Source organism: Agelaius tricolor, unplaced genomic scaffold (genome assembly GCF_023055355.1).
Source record: "Agelaius tricolor isolate 1412-34295 unplaced genomic scaffold, bAgeTri1.0.p SCAF_5, whole genome shotgun sequence".
Lineage (NCBI taxonomy): Eukaryota > Metazoa > Chordata > Aves > Passeriformes > Icteridae > Agelaius > Agelaius tricolor.
The window spans coordinates 36,543,652-36,564,589 of NW_027269265.1; the positions used below are offsets into that span (position 1 = coordinate 36,543,652).

Consider the following 20,938-nt stretch of genomic DNA (forward strand, 5'->3'; position numbering starts at 1 on the left):
CCTGCTGATACAGCAGTGCTTTGAATTGTGGAATAGTGCTGTTTTCTTTTCATGAAGAGACATGGACAGGAGGAGGGAAGGGGAGAGGAAAAAGTCTTTTTCAGCTGTCATGCCACCAGCATTAAAAAAAACATGAAATGAGGAGGATTTAAAACAAGGCTACATTCCAGTCAGTGCAATTTCATCTACCCTTGATTTCACAGCTGTTTACTGAGCAATGACATAGTATAATTCAGACTTTTGCATCAAAGGAATCCTGTACAAATGCCATGTTTTCCATGCAAACCAGAATGTGGATACAGAAGTCAGATTTCATTCCTTGAAACCAACTATTATGCGAATGGCCCATATAGGGATCAAACCTACAACCCCAGTGTTATCAGCACCATGCTCTGACCAGCTGATCTCATCTCAGGGTCATGCAGAGTTCTGCTCTTTTAGGAAGCTAGAAAGTCTGTCCTTTGTCTAACTCTGAAAACCTGGTCCATGCAACTTCAAGAAAAATACATCTGGGAAAAGTTGCTGATGCTGTACCCTTTATTAAGTAACAGATGTGGCTTATGGAAACCACCTCCTAATGCCAAGTACAGATGCTAAGAGAAAAGAGCAGCCACCTCAATGATAGCTTACATGAACATTTTAATAATGGACTAAGTAAAGAAAATAACTAATTTAAGAGAGGGAGGAAAGTATGTCAATATAACCTTAACAGGATATACAAATGTTAAGATTTGTTTGGAGAGGGATTTCCTTTATAAAACCAAAATTAAAATCTCAACTTTTCATTTAAAAATCCTAGCTCTGCTGTGGAAAAGAAACTTTAAATCCTTAGCAATGCATAACTAATGCAGTTCATAGAGATTTTCAAACAGCAAAGGAGTCTTGGAGGCCGGAGACAACTCTCTCCCACCATCAGGTACCAATCCCAAAACTCATGTTTAACAGAGGGAGAGAGAGGAGCAACACTTACTCAACCACAACATATAAAAGTAGATAAAAGTCTGCCATTTCTCTATGTGTGAGAGGGCAACAGCACCAAAGTCACAAGGAATATATATATACGAAAATATATAAGAAGGAGATCAACAAGCTCCAACCTGCTATTGCTTTAATTTTAGCATAAGATTCAAGGAATGTTTTCTACAAAATTTACAAGTTATCACTCTTGTCAGCAGTAAACCACATTGCTGTATCTAAGTTCTTGTGGTTACACATGAACATGAAAAACAGCTGAAAGCACAGTCTATAAAACAGCCATAAGTCTTCCTTGCAAAATAATAATTTCTTTGTTTACTATAACAGGATTATAAAGAACAAAGAGATAGAGCATAGCAGAGACTAGTTAACAAAGTAAAAACCAATAGTGATTTACTTTGTATCATTTCTAAAATGATCTGAAATTAATCTTAATTTTCCACATAGCTTTCCTTTTAAATAGAAATGGATTTAAAATACTCACATCATGATGAACCCATGAATTGAGCTCCTTTCTCTGCTATTCAGTGAAGCTATGGTCAGCATACTGCTCAGATCAGCCTCCCACACCAAGCCATTTTCTGGAAACTCTGAGTGACAAACCTCCCCTAAAATTCCCTCCCAGGCATGGGCTAGCTCACCTGAGCTCCTAGGACCTCAAATTTAGCTCCTCCATCCCATCCAAGCCTCATTAACTGCTGCATTCTAGGAAGGCAATTAGAGGAATATGTCATGCAGAGCAGCAGTAATGAGGAAAACAACTGTTGCAGCTCAGACTGTGATAGTAAACACCTGCACAGCTGGAAGTGTGGCTCAGCTTTGCTACCTGGGACTACCCAGACATTTCTTTGATGCTTTTGTTTGCCAGAGTGTGGAGGACAAGGCCAAGAACTCCTGAGACGACTGGGGAATACATAACTGGCCAGGAGGCTTCAGGTTACAGCTCAGAAACAATGCAAAGCAGAAAAAAGACAAAGGGCAGCTTTTGGATCAATTAATCTGTTTAGCAAGTCTTTCAGGTGACATACCTGTGAGGGTCATAATGGATGGGAAAGTTAATTTGTGAGTCAGTAAAGACACCAGGAAAGACTCTCTCAAATGAGAGCTCTCTCCTTTTTGGGCCAGAGAAGCACCTGAAAAGTGGAGATGATATTTTCAACAGCAGAGTATATTTTATGTTTTGCTTGGTCCTGCACAAGTAACTCCCAAACTTCAGGGTACTATTGCTGAATACTGCAGGGGTTTCTGTAGCATACAACACCCAACACAGTATTAAGTGAGCTACTCAAGCACAAGGAGAGTCCTGGACACAGTACTGAAATACTTGAATACTTTCTCAGCCAGTCACATTGTTTCCAAGTCTGGAGGGTAAGGTGTCCTATCATAGCACCATACTGCAGAGTGCAGTGTTGGCATCCTCCACAGAGCAATCAAAAAAGAAAGAGGAGCAACATTCCTCTTTCACCTAGTTACATGCTAGCATTCAGAGTGTTTCCATCCATATCTTCTGACAGCCAAAAATAACATTACACTTTCCTTACAAAAGTGTGACAGCCAATAGACCAAGCATTAAGATGTCTGGAAATAAACCATAAAGAGATTTCATCAGTTCCCAGCTCCTATTTAATACCTGATTATTACCTACGGCTATAGACAATTTAATGCACCCATTCAGGCTTCCATATTTTGTTCTAAGGGGGAAACATAGAAACTCTGTGTAAATACACAGAACAAGTATCCATGTAACCACAAAGTAACAAATCTTTTTTAGTATGTAGAATAGTAAATGTGTAATAAAGACTTTAAAATGTTGCTCTGGGGAAAATATTTGACTGAATTTACACCCAACACTATATTTAGGTGATAAAAAAATCATTTAGTCTGTTACAGAATGACTGGTAACATTATGAAGAACACTGGCTATGGGTTGTTTAAACTTCAGGCAATGAAAAACCTGCATTTTGTGTAACCGTGCTTGCTTTATATCTGTGATGGATTATTTGGCCAAAGGAGTTGTCTGTCAAAGAATGCACTGTGATGGGTGCCATACAGATGCAGAACAAAAAGACCACTCTTTGCCTTGTGCTAAATAACAAAAAAATTGACAGCTCCTGCATTAAAATTTTTTTAATATCTAAATTTGAAGTAATTTTTCAGATGCAAAACCAACGTTCATCTGCCATTGTAAATTAAATGAAGGGCAGCAATGAGGAAGTTTGCATGGTAGTTTAGAAACAACCAATTGACCCATGAGTTCTAGCTTTTGCCTGCAGCTTTCCAATTTCTGGTTCTCTTAAAAGCCAGGCTTAGTATTTCTTGGATGGAAAATAGAGTGTACAAATTACAGTACTTCAATCCAGTTGAACCAAAATTTTTGCTGTGGGAAGTCTCCTTTTTTAAGACACCTAAAAGATCATAGAAGCTGTGGCAATATGGGTACCCTGTTAGGGCAATTGCAAAGTTTGTATACAGAGATAACAAGAGGTTTGTGTGAGGACAGTATAGAAACAGGGTAAGAAGCTGGAAAAGAGCGGACCTTTAAGCCCACTGAGAATTTTTTTCAATGTCTATCAAGGTTACTCGAAGCCTTCATATATTTGGTATTTGCATCTAAGTCATTATATTTGAACCATTTTGTTCAAGGCTAGAAAGCAAGTTTTCATGCCAGAGGCTTCACAGAGAATATACAACCACTTCCTCTTCCCATTTATAAAATATAAAAATCCATCTTAAAATGCCTTTGCTGACCTCAGCTGAGGCAGCACAGTAGAAGGAACAACTGGCCTATTGCCCTTGGGGTCAAACACCGTGAGACTGGTCTTTGCCTCCCTTCACATCCCATCTGTTACACCACCACGAGTTTAATAGATGGAATTACTTAACAGCTTCTCCCTGCATTATCCCCTGACTTTCCACTCTCACCTTCATACAAACATTTCTGTTTCAGCCTCAGATTAACTCCTCCCATGTGCAGGAAGCTGCCCTCCTCTCTGATCCTGCCCTCCTCTCCAAACAGCTGCCCCACACTGACTACACCAAAGGTTTTCCTGTTTATCACACCTTATCTGACAGTTACAGATGCTGTTTATTGCTATAATGGCATATTCACTATTATGTGCTATTTAAACCCACCCCAGAAAAACATGAAGACAGATGTGGTACAACATTCCTCACCAAGGAGGATTTAGTGAGAGGGAAGGTAATGATAAAAATAAAATAATACATCCATGACTAAAGCAACACCAAGAAATAAAAGGTTAAACAGCTTATTTCTGCAACTCTTAGTTTAATGCTGCAACTCTTCTTAAAATAGGCCAGTATCTATTAAAATCTGTTCAATTCACTGCTGTACAACAAATCATAGCTATATAATGCAAGCATGATTTTAACCAAAATTATGGACAGAGTGTTTTTTAAATCAGTTAGCTCTGACTTAAAGGTAAATGTATTGAAAATATGCAAATTAGTTTGCACATGTCCCTTTTCTATTAATACTTGCAGGCTTATTTTGGGTGGGATTTTAAATTTTATTCAAAACTCTCTGATGTCCTTTCTTAAAAATAAAATAAAAATCCATAGCCAAATAAGAACAAAAGACTCCAAAATATGCTAGTGTACTGCTGGCTAAATGACTAAGCTAGTTTTCTGGCTGGGCAACTCTTCAAGAATCAATTTCTCTACTGCATGAAAGAGTTATTTATCACAAAAGTCCATGCAGTCAGAAGACACCATGAGGAACTTGTACCAAAAAGAAAGTCAGCATCAAATCAAAGACTGGCCCTCAGAGCTTGTACCACTTTTCAAGCCGTTCCTGTTTGGAGTGCTATAGCATTGCTTTAACAGGAGGAGTAAATCACCAGCCGCTGACATTTGGGCTGCTCGCTTTTTCTCTTTTTTTTTTCTGCTCCGAATTTCCAAAGTCTGCAAGGTTTTAAGCACGTATTGTATACAAATAACACCAGAGCATTGTGCTACGGCATCTTCTTGTTTGTGGGGGTTGTCTTCCAGCTGTAACATGTAACTTTTGGGATTTCCATTGCAGCCAAGCAAGCCGGGGAGGGAGCGGAGCTGAGCGACAATGGGGATATCCGGCTCTGCCTCCCGCTGGAAAAAACAGCAACAACAGAAGGGGAAGGGAAGACTCCTGGACTCTGTATAACAATTGGCCTGTTTCGGGGAGCTCAGGAAGAGGGAAGTCAGCCTAACAGCTCCACTGGTGATTTTTCGAAGCGAGCTTTCCAAGCTACTTAGCGAGGCGGCGAGAGGCTGCCACCCCTCCTGCCGTGCCTCCCTCAGCCGCGGCTGAGCAGCTCCAGGGCGGCGATCCCGCCCCGGCTGACAGGACCCGCGGCACCCGAACAGGACCCGCGGCACCCGCTCACCCCCGCTGCCGCGGCCCCCAGAGCCTCCCGTGCCCTCCGCCTCGCTCCGCACCTTTTGCTCAGAGGCCGGACCCGCACGGCTACCTTGACGTTGGCCATGGCTCGGCTCACGCCCAGCGGCTGCGGCCGCCCGCGCCCCGGCCCCGCATCCCGGGCGGACCGGGGAGGAGCGGGAGGAGCGGAGCCGCCCGTCCGTCCGTCCGTCCCGGCCCGGCCCGTCCCGCCCCGCCGGGGAGGGCAGGGCAGGAGAGAGCCCGGCCCAGGCAGCCCCCGCAGAGGAAACGCACAGAAACTTCCCCGGGCGGAGAGCAGGCGTTTCGGGGAAAGCTGCGCGGAGCAGCCGTCTGCAGCCTCTCCAGCATCCAAACCGCGCTTTTCCGCCTGGGACAGGTCTGCCCGGGAGAGCGGCACCCCCGGAGAAAGAGACGGTGGTTCCGCGCTCCTCCTCAAATCCTCTTTGCAGCAGCAAATCAGCGCGGGTTTTACACAAGAGTTAATGGGCAAAACCAGCCCGATTAAGGGTGATACCCTTAAAGCATCACTAGAGACGAGCAGTGTAAGACCTCCACATTAATTTGACAGGAAATTTGGGAAGGCAAATATCCCTTCCTTATTAGTGCTAAAGGAAAGGTCTCAAGTGTTTTAGATTCCTTTGGAAACATCCAATCTTCATGTGGGTTGTACTTAGGATCTAAAAGAAAATTTTGAAACTTCCAAAGAACTTCAATTGAAATCAAGATATAGTTGTTGCATTGATTGAAGTTTTATACTTAGAGAAATCTAAAAGTCATGGAAAGTTTTAAAAAAAAATATTTTAGAATACTGTCTCTGTCAGCTACTGATGTTACAGGAAGATGCAAGAGCAAATAGCATTGGCATAAAGAAGATGTCAGGCTCAATAGGGAAGTCCTGTTTGATTTTCACAATTTCATTTGCCAATGCAAATTTTTAAATGGACTTCTGGTTTTGCATTTCAAAATATGATAAACTGTGCCTTATCTGAATATCATATATGAGAGTTTTAGAGTCCTATGTTGTTTTTATATTTAAACAACTTTTGTTTTAACTGATTTTTAACTGCTTTTTTGTACTTTATGTAGAGTTATTTTCATGAAACAGTTTGCCTTAAACTCCAGAAATGTTATATCTAAAGGAAAAAGGTACCACATTTCAGAAGTTTTCCCAAGTGAAGAATGGCATAAATCCTTGGGACCCAATACTCCATTCACCACAGAGATGCTAAAATGAATACCTACAAGCTGTGAATCACTGTATATTTCCATTTATCCCTTTAAATCGCACTAAAGAATTAATTGACACATCACTGGCAAATGGCAATTAGCTAAATTCTACCAACTCTAGTTAACTCTTCAAAAGTAGATACAGTGAAAGAAGAAAATACGCTCAACTCTTTGGGAAATAGCAAAGAGTTACAATGAACAAACTGACTACAATGTGCTCTAAAATTATTAAATTGTGCTCTAAAATTATTAAATTGTGCTCTAAAATTATTAAATTACAACAGCTTTAATGAGCCTGATCTAAATCATCACTGTAAGACACAGAGAGTGAGAGTCTAAGCCTAGAATATATGTAGAGGACATTGACTGACAAAAATCACAGAATCAACTAGGTTGGAAAAGACTCAGCTCATTGAGTCCAACCTATGATCACCTATTGTTCTGTTTTCTCCCATGTCAGAGGATGTGCAAAGCATTTTTATTAAAAATGTCAGGTTCTCTGCAGTTATGTAGAAGAACACCTTGATTTCCACATCTGAAAAAACAGTGACATGGGACTTGGGACTCAAATCCTGTAACAATGTATAGCAAGTGTTGACACAAAGATCCCATTAATGCTTGTGGGACTGAAACACCAGTTTATATTCTTAGATTCTATCTAGTGACATTCTGCTTAAATCTAATTAAAATTGTTTCTATCCTCTTAACTTTTCTCAGCAGCAGCAGAGGAGCATCAGCTGATGTTCCTCAACAGCTGTACTGTATAGTTTACACAGTATGCTAGAGAATTTTTAAATTGGATGTCTTGCATTCACACTCTGCAAAATGGTTATAAAGATTAAAATGAGATTATCAGAAAAATTTAAATATAAAATAGACCAAATACAAGTAAGTTTTAATAGAGTGTGCTCAACAAAGAGCCAGAGTTCTTCCTTAATTCTACTTTAAGTTTATATGCAATAATCAGATAAACTTGTGAACTTTGTGCCACTGAGCCACCCAGTGGTTACTTTGAGAAAGCAAAATGCTCTTATTTCAGCAGCAGGAATCAGCAGGTGGATGTTCACATAACAAATGATACAACAGTAGAAAGGAATACATCTGCACCACCTCTATTTCACATCCTGAATACAAAACTGGGCACCCTCCAAAGACAACCAGCTATACTGGATTACAGATGTCCTGCCAGTGACATTGTACCAACCCATCTCTTCATGAGGGCTACAAATTGGGACAATCAGTGGTTTTGATAAACTGTCAGTCTTAATCATGGAACAAGAGTTTTATTCTAAGCGGGACACTGAAAATCGGGCAAACAACAGAAAAAGAGAACCTGAAGAATATATTTATCATTTCCATTGAAGCATGGTTTACAAATCAGTAGATCTGCCATATATTAGCAAGTCCATTTCCTGCTTTCCCACAAAACTACATCAGTCATAATAAACTGTAATTTAAAACTTATTTAATTTCTTGATTGGAACCTCTATAGAAGCATAAGCTTGGACCTAAGACTGCTCTGTATTTTAATTATAGGATTTTGTAACAAAATTAAAAGCTGAAGAAACTGACCTTTTGAAATCTAGTGCTTTTATTAAAGTTTTATGGCAACATACAAAATACAGTGTTTTATCAAGATGCTTAAAAAATGAATAAAGATACTATAGCGAGTGCAAAAAAAATTGAAACAATTTTCCATTGAAGATACAGGCTCCAAGGGACCCCTATCTAACTATTTCAGAAAGGAACTCTTTAACAGGTTTCTTAGTACCCTGTCTTCCTAGGAGCATTGCCCTTCTTTTTTAGTAAATAGTTGGAGAACTGTTACTTAATAACAGAAATATAACTACCTACAACGTCTCTGTTGGATTAAAAGAGACCTATGTTGCAGTTTTCACAGAAGACTCTAAGAATGTAATTCTTTGAGTAGTCATCCAAGTTGAGGAAAAGGATTTGTTAGGTTAAAGATAAGCCAAAGTCCAAGTCAGCAGTATTGCATACATTGTTAGAATACACTTTTTTCTGCAGTTCTTCCCATTTCAGTATTTGCTCTGTCAGCTCCCTCAGTTCTATCATGAGCACCTCTGTTTTTGACAAAGTGGTGTCCTGAAACAGAAAAGGGGTGGATTTAGTCTCTATACATCCTGTCATCACATAGAAGTAACCTAAACAACCAAACAGCAGTGCATTTTTCATGCTGGAGAAGAGAAGACAGCTGGCTCAATTCTATTACTACTCACCATATTGTTCATCATATGTGGTATCTGAGGGATGCTTCTCACAGACTGCAAATGGCTTTCAAGCTTCTCAATGAAAGTCACAGCCTCATTCACCAACTCTACTACAGACCTGTAACCAAAACTGAGCTCAAAAGTTGTGCTAAAAAACAAGAATGTAATACTTAAAAAGTTCTTTTTCATTGCCCTGCTTTTCTTAGTCCACTTTTACAGCTTTATGCAAGTTCCTAAACATCTAATTAATTTTTCTGCAATCGCACTTCTTGTATGACTCTTAGCAACAACCAAGGCAGGAATTACAGAAGTAAACTCCTTCAGTACCTGGGCTAGATTTTTAGACTGTAAGAAGAAGGACTATACTTTTATAACATGCACTATGCATGTCTGGGAATCAGTCACATTTAGTTCCAAGCAAGCAACAGTGGAACAAAGACACCCAGTGCTAAAGTAACAACTCCTGCTTGGGAGAAGCATAACAAACCCAGCATGTAGCACATTTGTTTAAAACAATACATCACAACTTGTTCTGTAGACTTCTAAAGACAAGACCAATAACCTCAGTAAATATTCATAAAATAAGTATCACTTCCTTTCTATGAATTTACCAATGAGTAAACTACCCACTTTTAGATGAGGTTTTGCTACCATTTTTTATGTGTATCAGTGGAAAATTATTGAAAACATATGATTTTTACTGTCTGTTAGTTCAAATTAACTGAGCCTCCTGCAAACAAGAGAAATGATTTTCTGTGTACCTACTTGTGATAAGTAGCCTCAATAGGCAGGCTTTCTTGACATCTGTGTTTGAGCAACCTCTTTCTGAGATCCCTCTTCTCTTTCAGTATGGCTTCCAGGTGTCTGTTCATATCTTGCAAAATCTTGCACTTTTTCCCTATAAAATAAAATTACAAAGTTGAACCTATTGTCCTGCTAAAACAAGAGAAAAATTTCTCTTGAAGACAGAAAGGAAAATACTGACCTATTGCAGTGGACATTCAAGAGACATTAATCAGAATGGCTTTTCTTGGAGCATGTATGATTTAGTACCAGCATTTGTGACTCAAAGTCACAATACCTACTTTTTAGATATTGATATAACTGCTTTACATTATCTATAGTTCTAACTAAATTCTCTGTGAGATAAAGTCAACTATACCATAGCACTGTGAAGTATCACAACAGATTTCACTGGTCTAGCACAACAGTAGCAAGCTAGAATATTTTTAAGCACACATAAAATCATAGTGGACAAAACGTGCAATAACAGAGAAATCAATGCACATGCTCCCCAATTGCTAAATTAGAAATGTAGCAAGTTTGGGAGGATAGAGATGCAACAGAAATACACTGAGTTTCTGGAAAAGAAGCAAAATAGCACATGCAGGTCAATGGTTACTGATGATCTCAGAATTGATGATGCACTGACCCTGGGGAGCTGACCACACCTCCCACACTGTTTTGGAGAATGAGTTACACATGGACCTTCTATGAGACAGCAGAGTGCAAGCTCAACCAGTATGGAAACATGCTTTAGGTCTTAAAAAAACACCTACCACCTCTAACAAGTTATCCAGAGATGACTGCTGCAATAACTTCTGGAAGTGTCATGTACTCAAATGAAACATTACTCTGCTGCTAATTTAAGACTCTTGGTTTTTCTATGGTACAACTGCACTTACCTAAGTAAAAATGGTGAGTAATGTCTGCTGTCTCATTCTCCAACTGCATCATTTCAATTTTCAGTTTAATCTACAACAGCAATAACATCAAATGAAAATGCATTTTTAACATACTTATCCAGACACTGTTGACTCTCCTGGGGTGGAGGAGAAAGTGGCAGCATAGGGAGAGCATGTGTGTGAAAGAGGGTGAGCATCAGCACAGGAACATGTTGCCCTGCTCTCTAGAGAATTTCTACTACTAGGTGGAACTTTTTTGGTCAATAAGAAAAAGGCTGTTTAAAAAGACCAACCTAAATAATTTGGAGATTTGTGCTGGAAAAGACAGATCCTGTAACTCATTCCTAAACCGCAGAAGTTATGATAGAATGGCTTGGATTGAAAGGGCCCTAAAAATCATCTAGTTCCAAGCCCCTGCCAATGGGCAGGGATATCACCCACCAGACCAAGTTGCTCAGACCCCTCTAACCTGGCCCTGAACACTTTCAGGGATGGGGAATCCACAGCTTCTCTAGGCAACCTGTCCCTGTGTATCACTGCCCTCACAGTAAAGATTTTTTTCCTAAAATCTAATCTAATCTAATTTCTTTTATTTTAGTTTAAACCCATTCCTCCCTGTCCTAGCATTCTCTGCTTGTGGAAAAAGTCACTCTCCCTCTTTTCTTAAGTCCCCTTTAAGTACCAGATGGCTGATGAACAATCCCTGCTCTCTGAGTCTGTTTTTGTAGCAGAGGTGTTCCATAATCTTTATGGCTCTCCTCTGGAACTGCTCCAACATGTTCACTTCTTTCCTGTTCTGAGAATCCCAGACCTAGACACAGCACTCCAGGTGGGGTCTCACAGGGTAGAAGAGGAGAATCCTCTCCCTGGCCCTGTTGGCCACACTGCTTTTGATGCAACCTAGGTTGTGGTTGGCTTTCTGGGCTGTGATGGCACATTGCCAGGTCAGGTCCTACTTTTCATCCACAAGAAACCCCAACTCCTTTCTGCACAGTGCTGCTCCCAATGAGTTCATCTCCCAGCCTGTACTCATGTCTGGGATTGCCCTGACCCAGGTGCAGGATCCCACATTTAGTCTTGTTGAGCTTCATGAGGTTTTTGGAGCCTATTTCTCAAGCTTGCCCAGTCCCTCTGGACGGCATCCCATCCTTCTGCTGTGCCCAGTGCTCTTCTCCTGCCAATTCCTTAATCACTGAATAGTCTACCCTTCAAACCCATGTCTCTCCTACATATATCTCTTATAAAGCAGTTTCATAGTCTATGTAGTGTCTAAACCAACATTACAAAGTACAAGGCAACAGTCTAAAACCAGCCTAGCTTAAAGCAGTACGAAATGTCTGAGGTTACTGCCTGCTAACCAACAAAATTGCTTACAAAGAGACACATTTTTGAGTACTGAAGTAAACTACAAATTATCCTTTATTGTTCAGTTTCTTGAAAAAAATTCAGGTAACACTTTAGTCAAAGGTGCAGCCTATTAGATCCTCCTACTTACACCTTAAAATTTTGTTTCATAGTTTTATTCTTTATGACAACTCAGTCCACTGGGGAAAAAAAATGCCAACTGTTAAAAGCTGAACTGTTAACAAATCCCTCAAAACATGAAACAACATTCCATGTGGCAGTCTGATATTTCATCGGGGCCCTCTATTACCTCCAGGTATTGAAGTGTTGCGTGTACACTGACAATAGTAAAGGCTGTACCTCATTAATTTCAGCTTCCATGTTTACCATTTCTTCCATCTCTGCGAATTTTGCAAAGCATGGCGTTCTTCTGCAAGTCAAATCCAAGGTTTCCTTTGAAAGTAACACAACAGGAAAAATGCAATCAGCAGCACGAACGTACCGGGCAAATGCTCCATAATGACTTGTAGTAGTTTAAAGCTGTTTCTCTCCCGCGCTCGGCAATACGGCCCAGTTCAGGAGAGCAGCGCTACCCGCGGCGCTGTCCCGGCGGTACCTGGCTCACGGTGCCCGCCGTCACGCACCGCTCCAGCAGCGCGGCCACCGCCGAGCGCTGCGAGGGCCGGGGCGCGTCGCCGCTCTGCTCCTCATCGCTCTCCTCGCTGAGGCACCAGCTGCACTCCAGCTCCAGCTCCGCATCGCTATCGCCATCCAGCTCGGAATCGGAGCTAAGCTCGGGCTCGTCCGCCCCGCAGGGCTGGGAGCTGGGGCTGGGGCTGGACCTGCCGGCGGCCAGGGGCGAAATCCCGGTGTCCCGCAGGGACAGGGAGCGCCTGGGGGCCGCCATGGCGGGCGTGGCAGGAACGGCGCTGACGCGCGTCCGGTTCCGGGTGGGTGCTGCGGGAGCGGCCGTTCTGGAAGGGCGGAGCGCGGGGGACGGGCCGGGGCTCCGCCGCCGTGGAGCGTCTGCCAGCGGCGCCCGGACAGGTGCGTTGGGCCGGGCCGGGCCGGGCCGGGCCCGGCGGCTCCCGGCGCTGCGGGGGTCGGGGCAGCCGAGCGGGGTTGGGGCGGGGGGTGCGCGGCCTGCTGCGGGCCAGGGCCGGCCTCACCCCTTGCCAGGGGGCCCGCGGCGGCGGGGAGCGCGTCTCCTGTCGCCGCTGCTTCCGTGCTGTCCCCCAGGCTTCATTGCCCACCGCCCGGTGCGAACCCGGCACTAATCCCGGGCCTGTGACCCGTGCGCTTTGGGATTAAACCCCGCTGGGGTTACGGAGGTGGGCGTCGTGTCTCTGCTGATATGCACGGTACAGGAGTCCGCTCTCTAAATAGGGTAAAGGTCTCAAAAAAGCCCAAATAAAACAATAGCTGTGTCGGCAGGCCAGCGCTGGTAGATGCCAAAGAAATCACAACCCGTCTCCGTGGAGAATCTCCTTAGGCTGCGGGGCCTCGAAAGAGGGAAAATACAGAAATGTGCAGTTTTCTCACTTAGTTTTGACTGTTGCTTGTTGCATAATTTCAGTAATCAAACTGCTGTAAGGAATACACCTTAATCTAGGTAAACCTAGGTAAACCTTTATACTTCCAGATTTTAGTCATGAGGGAGATGAAAACACAGCAGGAAATAGTTCATCGTATCAGAATGCTTGTAGTGCTGGGGACAGTGCACATAAAATGACTTTTTAATTTGCTTTATCACAGAGACTTTGGATTGCAGTTCTCTAGCACACAGTAAAACTGGCTAACACCATCACTTGAACTCCGTGTGCTTGACAGAGAACTGTTAGGATGGGAAATAGTGCACTAAAAGCCCACCTGGAGACAGCACAGAAAACTGGTGTGTTTCAGCTAACAGGAAAGGGACTTACTGAGGTAATGTACTGGGAGGGGAAACATGGTTGTTTGTGTGTATGATTGACACTTTCAGAGAAAAATTCACACTTGTGGTTGTAATGCACTTGCATACATGTATTTCCTAGAAGCAGTAATGAAAAATATTTCAAGTTTGTTTTTGCTTTTCCATTTTTGCTTGCCTTGTCTTCTGATTGATGATTTATCTGTCAGGGCACTTGTATCAGCCTATGCTTTACAGTGCACATATATTCAAAAAATACTAGCTATGATGTTGTGCTTTTAGAAAATGGCTGTAAACTTGAGGGGGAAAATATGAATTTTATAACCATATTATAACTTAGAAAGATACTCCACAATTTGTCACATTTAGGTGCTTATGCTGTATTTAGTTATATCCATATGAATAGTCTGTACAGGCTGTTCATTGGGCTGGCAGCAAGCATCCTGAAAGTTTATTATATTGGAAATTATCTTAACTTAGACACAACTGCAGAAAAAAACCTGAATGTCCTGGAAAGATAAGTCAAGCAACAATTCACAGGATAGCCAAAAATAACTCTATATTACAGTAACTTTCCAAGCCTTTTCTAACATATCTTCTTCCACTGTCCTACCTCCTCACTTCACTTTTTCTCTGTCAAGCCAAAGGAGGATCAAAACCACTGGCTTATTCACCAGGTCTCCTTGATGGTGATTGTCAGGTTTTCTTTTTATTCACCTGAGTGCCAAGTGGTACAGGATGTAAATAAGAATAAGGGAATTGGTATACATAATTATTTAAAAAGGAAAGCAGGAGAAAAATTTTCATATCATACTCTGCTAAAATATAGAGTTATTAACTGGCTATAGAGTATTTTAAAGGATAGGCATGTTTAAAGAAACACATAAGAGGATGAAAATGTAATGTTTTAAATTTTACTTATTTGGATGAAAAACTACTCTTCTAGATGTTAGTGTTATTTTTTCCCTTTCCCCTCCACAGATGAAAAAACTTTTTGAAAAATATGTGTTAAACAAATTTGCTAATCACACTGTGGTGCTTGGACATCGTGATACATATGACAGCATGTAACAGTGAGACAATTAAAATTTTATCTGTATGACTTGAACATTCAAATTTGTATTAACTCTTTAAATACTGTATCTTTTCCCACCCAATAGTTTCCTGAAGATCTGCAGAAGCTAACAAGCAACTTAAGGACAATAGACTTGTCGAACAACAAAATAGAGCTCTTGCCACCTCTCATTGGAAAATTTTCCTTTTTGAAGAGCCTTGCTCTAAACAACAACAAACTGAGTATGCCTGCTAATTAATATCTCAATTGATTTTTAAAATAATAACTAATTTTCTCTATCCAAAACTAAATTTAATTATTTAACTTTCACAAGATGTAAATGGAGAGTTTAGTCACCTAAACTGAAATCTTTGGAATTCATGTACAGGATAAAAACCTCTAAATCATAAATTCTACAAAACTAGAATATTGCTGCTTAGTGTATTATCAATTTTACAATGACACATGAGTACTTAAACCCATAGAGGTTTTGTGCTGTGACTTAATCTGACTTGAGGATTTAACAGTGCCAGATGGTTTAGTACTTGCCTAGAGAACAGGTAATGAAGATGACATGTAGACAGTGTTGCTGGCCATTCAGCTGTTGTTACTGTTTCTGTTAAACAAACATCCATCATTGTGGAAAAACCACAATGAGGAAACTAGGGGTTTTATGCATTAATTATATATTATCTGGCTTTTTGAAAGAACAAAGATAATTTACAAACCTGATTGACTCTATAGTGCAGCTCAGGAGTGTTAGAGGTTATACATGTGTAGGTGTAAAGAGGGATGATGCTGGATGCCAGCAGACCTTACCTGGTGGTGTTTGTGTGCTGGTATGACACAGTATGAATAATCTCCTAACTTACTTCTATAAGTTGAGTAATACCTTTAAAGGGCAAAGGTGTAAATTTTGTGGTATTTCAAGCGTCATAGAATGCCCTGGCAGAAGTAAGGACTAACATTAGTTAAGACTGTAACTGACAGGCTAAAATATTCAGAACTGAAGTGATTTCACACTGTGATTTGAAGGTCTGCCTTGTCTGCAGATTATTTTTAATACATTTATGGATGATGCTTAAAAAGCACATGTTGTCTGTGGGCTTAAGTTTCTGTGCAGGGATCTGTGCCTTCACTGGAAATTGGGGAGGAATTCAGTAGTGAGAAATTGCTTAATATAGCTGCTTCTCCCTGCAGAAGCTTATTTGAATTAAATGGGTATGAATGTTTACTGCTCTTGAGGTCATACGTTTTTCTGTCATTTTTCTCTAGCTGCTTTACCTGAGGAGCTGTGTAAACTGAAAAAACTGGAAACACTACACTTGAATGGCAATCACTTGAGGCAGCTACCGGCTGCATTTGGACAACTTTCAGCTCTCAAAACCCTGAGCCTTTCTGGAAACCAGCTTCGGACTGTGCCCACACAACTCTCTGGTCTTCGCCATTTGGATGTGGTAGATCTTTCAAAAAACCAGATCCAAAATGTCCCCGACACTGTGGGAGAACTGCAGGCTATCGAACTCAATTTGAATCAGAATCAGGTCTGGTAACTGAGATGTTGTGGGAATGTAGATTTAGGACTTAGTACAGCCATGGAACATAAGATGAGACCATCAAGACTTTACAGTTAAAAGACATCTCCTGGACACAACACAATGAGGAATCATAACTAGATTTTCTGTACCAATACATCCAACTCCCTGATTTGATGAACAAAAAAATCCTGAATTTAGTCACGCAGAAAAATGTTTGAACAGTTCTTGAGTAGGAATGTGATAAAGATATGTGTAGGTTGCTTGTCATCATGGAATAAAAAAAGTTATTTTGATTTTTGATAATTTGTTACTTATGCATTGCTTTTAAGTACTTGCTGTTAATGTACCTTATATTTACAATATGGTGGTTGTTCTGTGTAAGTGGGAAACAGATCACTTAATAGTTATCGATCACTACCATTTTAATCCCATTTCTCTTTTCTTTTTATTTCACAAGATTTCCCAGATCTCGGTGCAGATCTCCCACTGTCCACGCCTCAAAGTCTTGCGTTTAGAAGAAAATTGTCTAGAACTCAGCATGCTGCCTCAGAGTATCCTCAGTGATTCTCAGATCTCACTGCTTGCAGTAGAAGGCAACCTTTTTGAAATCAAGAAACTCAGAGAACTGGAAGGTTATGACAAGGTTTGTGTTTTGTTTTGTTTTTTTTGGGGTATTTTGTCTTCTTTTAAGAAACTCCTGGTGAAGTCCTTATTTAGAATACTAAGCATTTATGCTGGTGAATAAAAGCACCAAATAGTTCGTTGGTCGTGTCATTGCTACTGGATTCATAACTAACTTCTGAAGACGTCTCCAGTTCTTCAAAGATAATTTCCTTGTAGGATTCAGGGTCAGTTTTCTTTCATCAGCATCTTTTGAAGGGTAGCTAATAATGACAAGCGTGTGTCTTCACTTTGATGTGACAAAAAATAAAGGATGCTTTGAATTATACAGCATTCATTAAGTATTTAATATTAGTTCATCCTTAACACGGGAGATCTGACCATTAATCTGAATTGCAGCAAATGCCAGAAATGTTTTGGGGGTGTCTTTGTTTGAAATTAAAGCTCTAATAGCTATGCCCGGCATTTAAAAATGTGCTTTAAATGCAGACTGTTTTTGAGTCTGAGAGCAGAAGCTCAGCTGCTTTTAGTAGTTATGAATCCTCTGTTAATTTCTGAAAAAAATCATAGATTTTTTTTTGTTTGTTTGTAGTACATGGAACGGTTTACAGCTACAAAGAAGAAGTTTGCATGATCACTATTCTGATCCTTATATTACTAATAAGAAGATAAGAAAACTTAGACTAGAAGCATCTGCTTCACTGACTTGAACCAAGACTGATGAAGGAAACGATCAGAGTACTCCTCTTCTAGTAGTCTGAAACAGCCTGTTAAGACCACATTGAATAAACTTGAACTAGAGAATATAGGTATTGAACTGATGAACCTGCCCAGGGGCCAGTTTTGATTTTTTGCCACAATAGCTTTTAACACAGTACATGTTCTCCTTTGTCAGGGCTTGTTCTTTCACAGAGAAAGGGAACAAGCATTTCAAAGTTGCCAGTTCCCTTTTGTCAGGAAGCTGGCTGTTGATTTGTAAGAGGATTATTTCTTCTAGAAACATTTTTCCATGATAGCACATGGAAGCTCTACCACCAAAGCACTGTATGTCTTGCAGTAAGTGCTGTTCTGCAGAGGACTTTTACAAATAAGATTTTAGTTTATAACTTGTTTGTTTTTTTTAATGAAGCACAAATAGTTGTGGTTAAGTTAAATGTTTTATTAACAGCTTCCAGTAAACAAATTGTGGTTTGAGCATCCTTAATTTATATTTTACTATACAGGCTTTCTTTTCCCATAAGCAAGAATTGCACTACAGTCCACTTTTGCTTGAGCTGTATTAAATAAAAATTAGGTTCATCTTCAGTGTATTCAGTAAATATGTATATTGCTAGAAAATATATCCTTGCACTGACTCCTTGTGTACAGAGCAATGCTGAAGGTTTTGGTCGTCAGCCCACTGCTGCTGCCTTATTACCAAAAGCACCTAGGAAGAGCTAAAAATGTATGCAATTATGTAACTTATACTGAAAAGGAAAATGTACTTGTATATTTTAGTAAATTATTTTCAAAAAATCAGTTCAAATTTATTTGCTGTAACTGTTGTCATTTTATTTAGTAGTACTAAGATGTCACCGAAAGCCCTCACTTAGCTATTTGAGTCTGTCAGTTGTTGGTAACAGCTACACTTCAACATTACACCCATAATTATGATTAGCAGTAAGTGTTTCTTGTGTGAGATGCACAGAGAAGTATTTATTTCCCTGACCCTGTTGCCATTTTATTTCAGTTCTTACATAGTAATACGTAGAAACGTAGAAGTAGAGTGTTTTAGGGGACATCAGCTCCTTATTCAAAGGATGGATGTGATTCATCATTTAACAGGGAACCAGCTGTACTTAAGATTCCCCATTCCAGCTATTCCATAGTCAAAAAACCTACTAGCTTCTTGACAGACGTAGCTGACAGCTGACCATGTTTATGAGACTACTTTGTTTTGGGAGGCATAACTAGGGAAGTGCTTTAAGAACACTTATGTCTTACCATGATGCAAGATCCTGTATAGTTAGAAATCTATTCAACTTCATACTAATAGATTCCACAGATTAGGACATGAAAATTGAATAGTGAATAAAGCCTTCACACGTGTTCTAAATTTTAGCTCCTTGATACCTAAATCCCATTTAGCTTTTTTCTTTCTAGAGTTTTGCTGTGCATGAGACATCAACAGAACAAATTAGCAGTTAGCAGATTCCCCCTTTGCATTCACCAAAGAAGTGGTCTATCATCAATATGTACAAACTTGGCAACACTGTGCTGCAGTGGCATTTTGGTTTTACAATTTTTTAACTGAAAGCATCTGTGCTTAGAGATGCTGCTTCTCTCATTTAACATGTGTTTATCAGGGGTCTTCTTTTCAGCAACAATGTGCAAGAAGAGATGGTAGAACAGAACCATTGAAAATTAGGCAGTTAGGATTGCTATAAAAAAAAGTCTTACAATTGTGGGAAGAATTTCACTAAATCAATATTTCTTTTTTGTGATCACTAGTACATTTAGAAACCTTTCAATTGCTCATTGTTAGTCTCCTTTGCTGCCTTGGAGTTATGACAGCTATCAAAGCTTTTTTAGAGCAAAATGGAGAAAGCGCCACATAAAATACTGATTGGAATCAAGTTAATTCAATTTAACTAAACTTGTTCCAGAACAGAGGAAGACATATTTCTGTTGCAAGGAAAAAATAACTGGCTGATGCCTCACCTGTTTTAATTTACAGCAATGTACTGTGACTAAGTCACATAGTGGAATGCTGTTTTAGGCATTTCAGCACTCTAACCTATTAGTAGTTTTCTATTGGGACTTTGTGTTTTCCCTTCTCATCACCCCCACCCTGCAACAAACGAAGCTATAAACCAATTTTATTTCTGTGCACAATTTCGCTTGCAGCTTTTTAGTTTTGGAATTACTGAGGTGGAACATTACCCTAGTTAACAATATAAACAATTTGTGTATTTTTTTCAGACCTACATCCCTTGCTCTCTAATTTTCCACTGCAGTAAGACACACATTTCATTCATCTATTCCACCAGCATGTAGACACTGCATTGCTTTGAGCGCAGCAAAGGTGAATTGGCAACTGCAGGTCATTGTATGGGGTGAACAGCAAGTTGTTTCACCATACAGCATTCACAGAGGTGAGTTCTGCAAGTAGCTGTACAAGCAGCATGTCCTGCAGGTCATAATACAGTGACTGCTTTGCTAAAAAGCTGTCTTTCATCAAGGAGTAGACTAGCTTGAATTTACCAATTATTGTCTTTAAAGTGTGGAGAGGGAATGAAATCTTGAAATCAGAGGACAGAGCTGAAGAAACACTCCAGAAAGGGGATATGGTCAATCAAAACTGAAATTGAAAAATCCAGAAAATTTTAAATGTAGTGACTACAACCAATTGTACCAAGATGAAATTGGGCATAGGGAAATAGACCAAAAGTTGTGAAAATTATTCCCTTTGAAATCCCTAAAATCAGGAATGAAAGGGAAACAAAGAGACAGAAGAGAAACAGAAGAATTGAAATTGCAGGAGAAAAAAAACAACCTGACACCCATGGGACATGTGCTGCCTCCTCATAATAGTTAAGTAAGCAGGCTGTCCCTACTTTCTTTTCCTGGTTACTGGTAGATATTAGATAGTATATTAGAAGTACCTCTTTTTCAAGCTATTTCCAGGTATGCTAGTCCGTCTTGCAGGTCAGGAACTGTTGCAACAAAAAGTCTCTACTTGCAACAAAAGTCTCTACTTCCCCCCATAGCTCCTCCCACTTAAGAGTGTTTTGGGAATCTGAGGCTGTGGTACTAGAGAAAATACAATTTAAGTTGCCTCACAAATTAAATTGCTTTTGCAGTAGGTTAAATCTCTTCATTTCATCTACTGGACTAGTTATTTGCTATGTATCTGTTAGCAATACTTAACTAGAAAGTTTTAAGTTATTTTACTTTGTTCCTTTATCATCCTTGAGTA

At 40.2% G+C, this 20,938-nt stretch overlaps 3 protein-coding genes across 3 annotated transcripts in view; 1 reads left to right on the forward strand and 2 right to left on the reverse strand.

Moving 5' to 3' along the window:
• The window catches only part of STARD9 (StAR related lipid transfer domain containing 9), a 93,959-nt gene extending 88,370 nt beyond the window's left edge, over positions 1–5,589 (reverse strand). The window contains exon 1 of the mRNA XM_071427282.1: positions 5,410–5,589. Coding sequence (XP_071283383.1) covers positions 5,410–5,456 — 47 coding nt within the window. The 5' untranslated portion in view covers positions 5,457–5,589. The remainder of the gene's footprint in view (positions 1–5,409) is intronic.
• Positions 5,590–8,166: 2,577 nt separating this feature from the next.
• Positions 8,167–12,800, reverse strand: HAUS2 (HAUS augmin like complex subunit 2). The gene is made up of 6 exons (XM_071427296.1): positions 12,475–12,800; positions 12,219–12,311; positions 10,515–10,584; positions 9,595–9,727; positions 8,839–8,947; positions 8,167–8,704 (listed from the first exon to the last, which is right to left on the reverse strand). The coding sequence occupies exons 1-6, from the start codon at positions 12,763–12,765 to the stop codon at positions 8,555–8,557; spliced, it is 846 nt and encodes a 281-aa protein (XP_071283397.1). The 5' UTR covers positions 12,766–12,800; the 3' UTR covers positions 8,167–8,554.
• On the forward strand, positions 12,794–18,509 carry LRRC57 (leucine rich repeat containing 57). The gene is made up of 6 exons (XM_071427291.1): positions 12,794–12,905; positions 13,614–13,784; positions 14,928–15,063; positions 16,097–16,365; positions 16,817–17,002; positions 17,573–18,509. The coding sequence occupies exons 2-6, from the start codon at positions 13,701–13,703 to the stop codon at positions 17,612–17,614; spliced, it is 717 nt and encodes a 238-aa protein (XP_071283392.1). The 5' UTR covers positions 12,794–12,905; positions 13,614–13,700; the 3' UTR covers positions 17,615–18,509.
• The last annotated feature ends 2,429 nt before the right edge of the window (positions 18,510–20,938 follow it).

Coding starts and splice junctions, on each gene's coding strand:
- HAUS2 (XM_071427296.1), bottom strand. CDS start 12,765: ATGGCGGCCCCCAGGCGCTCCCTGTCCCTGCGGGACACCGGGATTTCG. Junction 10,585..12,218: donor TGGAAGCTGAAATTAATGAG/GTACAGCCTTTA, acceptor TTGCTGTTGTAG/ATTAAACTGAAAATTGAAAT. Junction 8,948..9,594: donor ATTGAGGCTACTTATCACAA/GTAGGTACACAG, acceptor TTTTGGTTACAG/GTCTGTAGTAGAGTTGGTGA.
- LRRC57 (XM_071427291.1), top strand. CDS start 13,701: ATGGGAAATAGTGCACTAAAAGCCCACCTGGAGACAGCACAGAAAACT. Junction 16,366..16,816: donor TCAATTTGAATCAGAATCAG/GTCTGGTAACTG, acceptor TTATTTCACAAG/ATTTCCCAGATCTCGGTGCA. Junction 17,003..17,572: donor AACTGGAAGGTTATGACAAG/GTTTGTGTTTTG, acceptor GTTTGTTTGTAG/TACATGGAACGGTTTACAGC.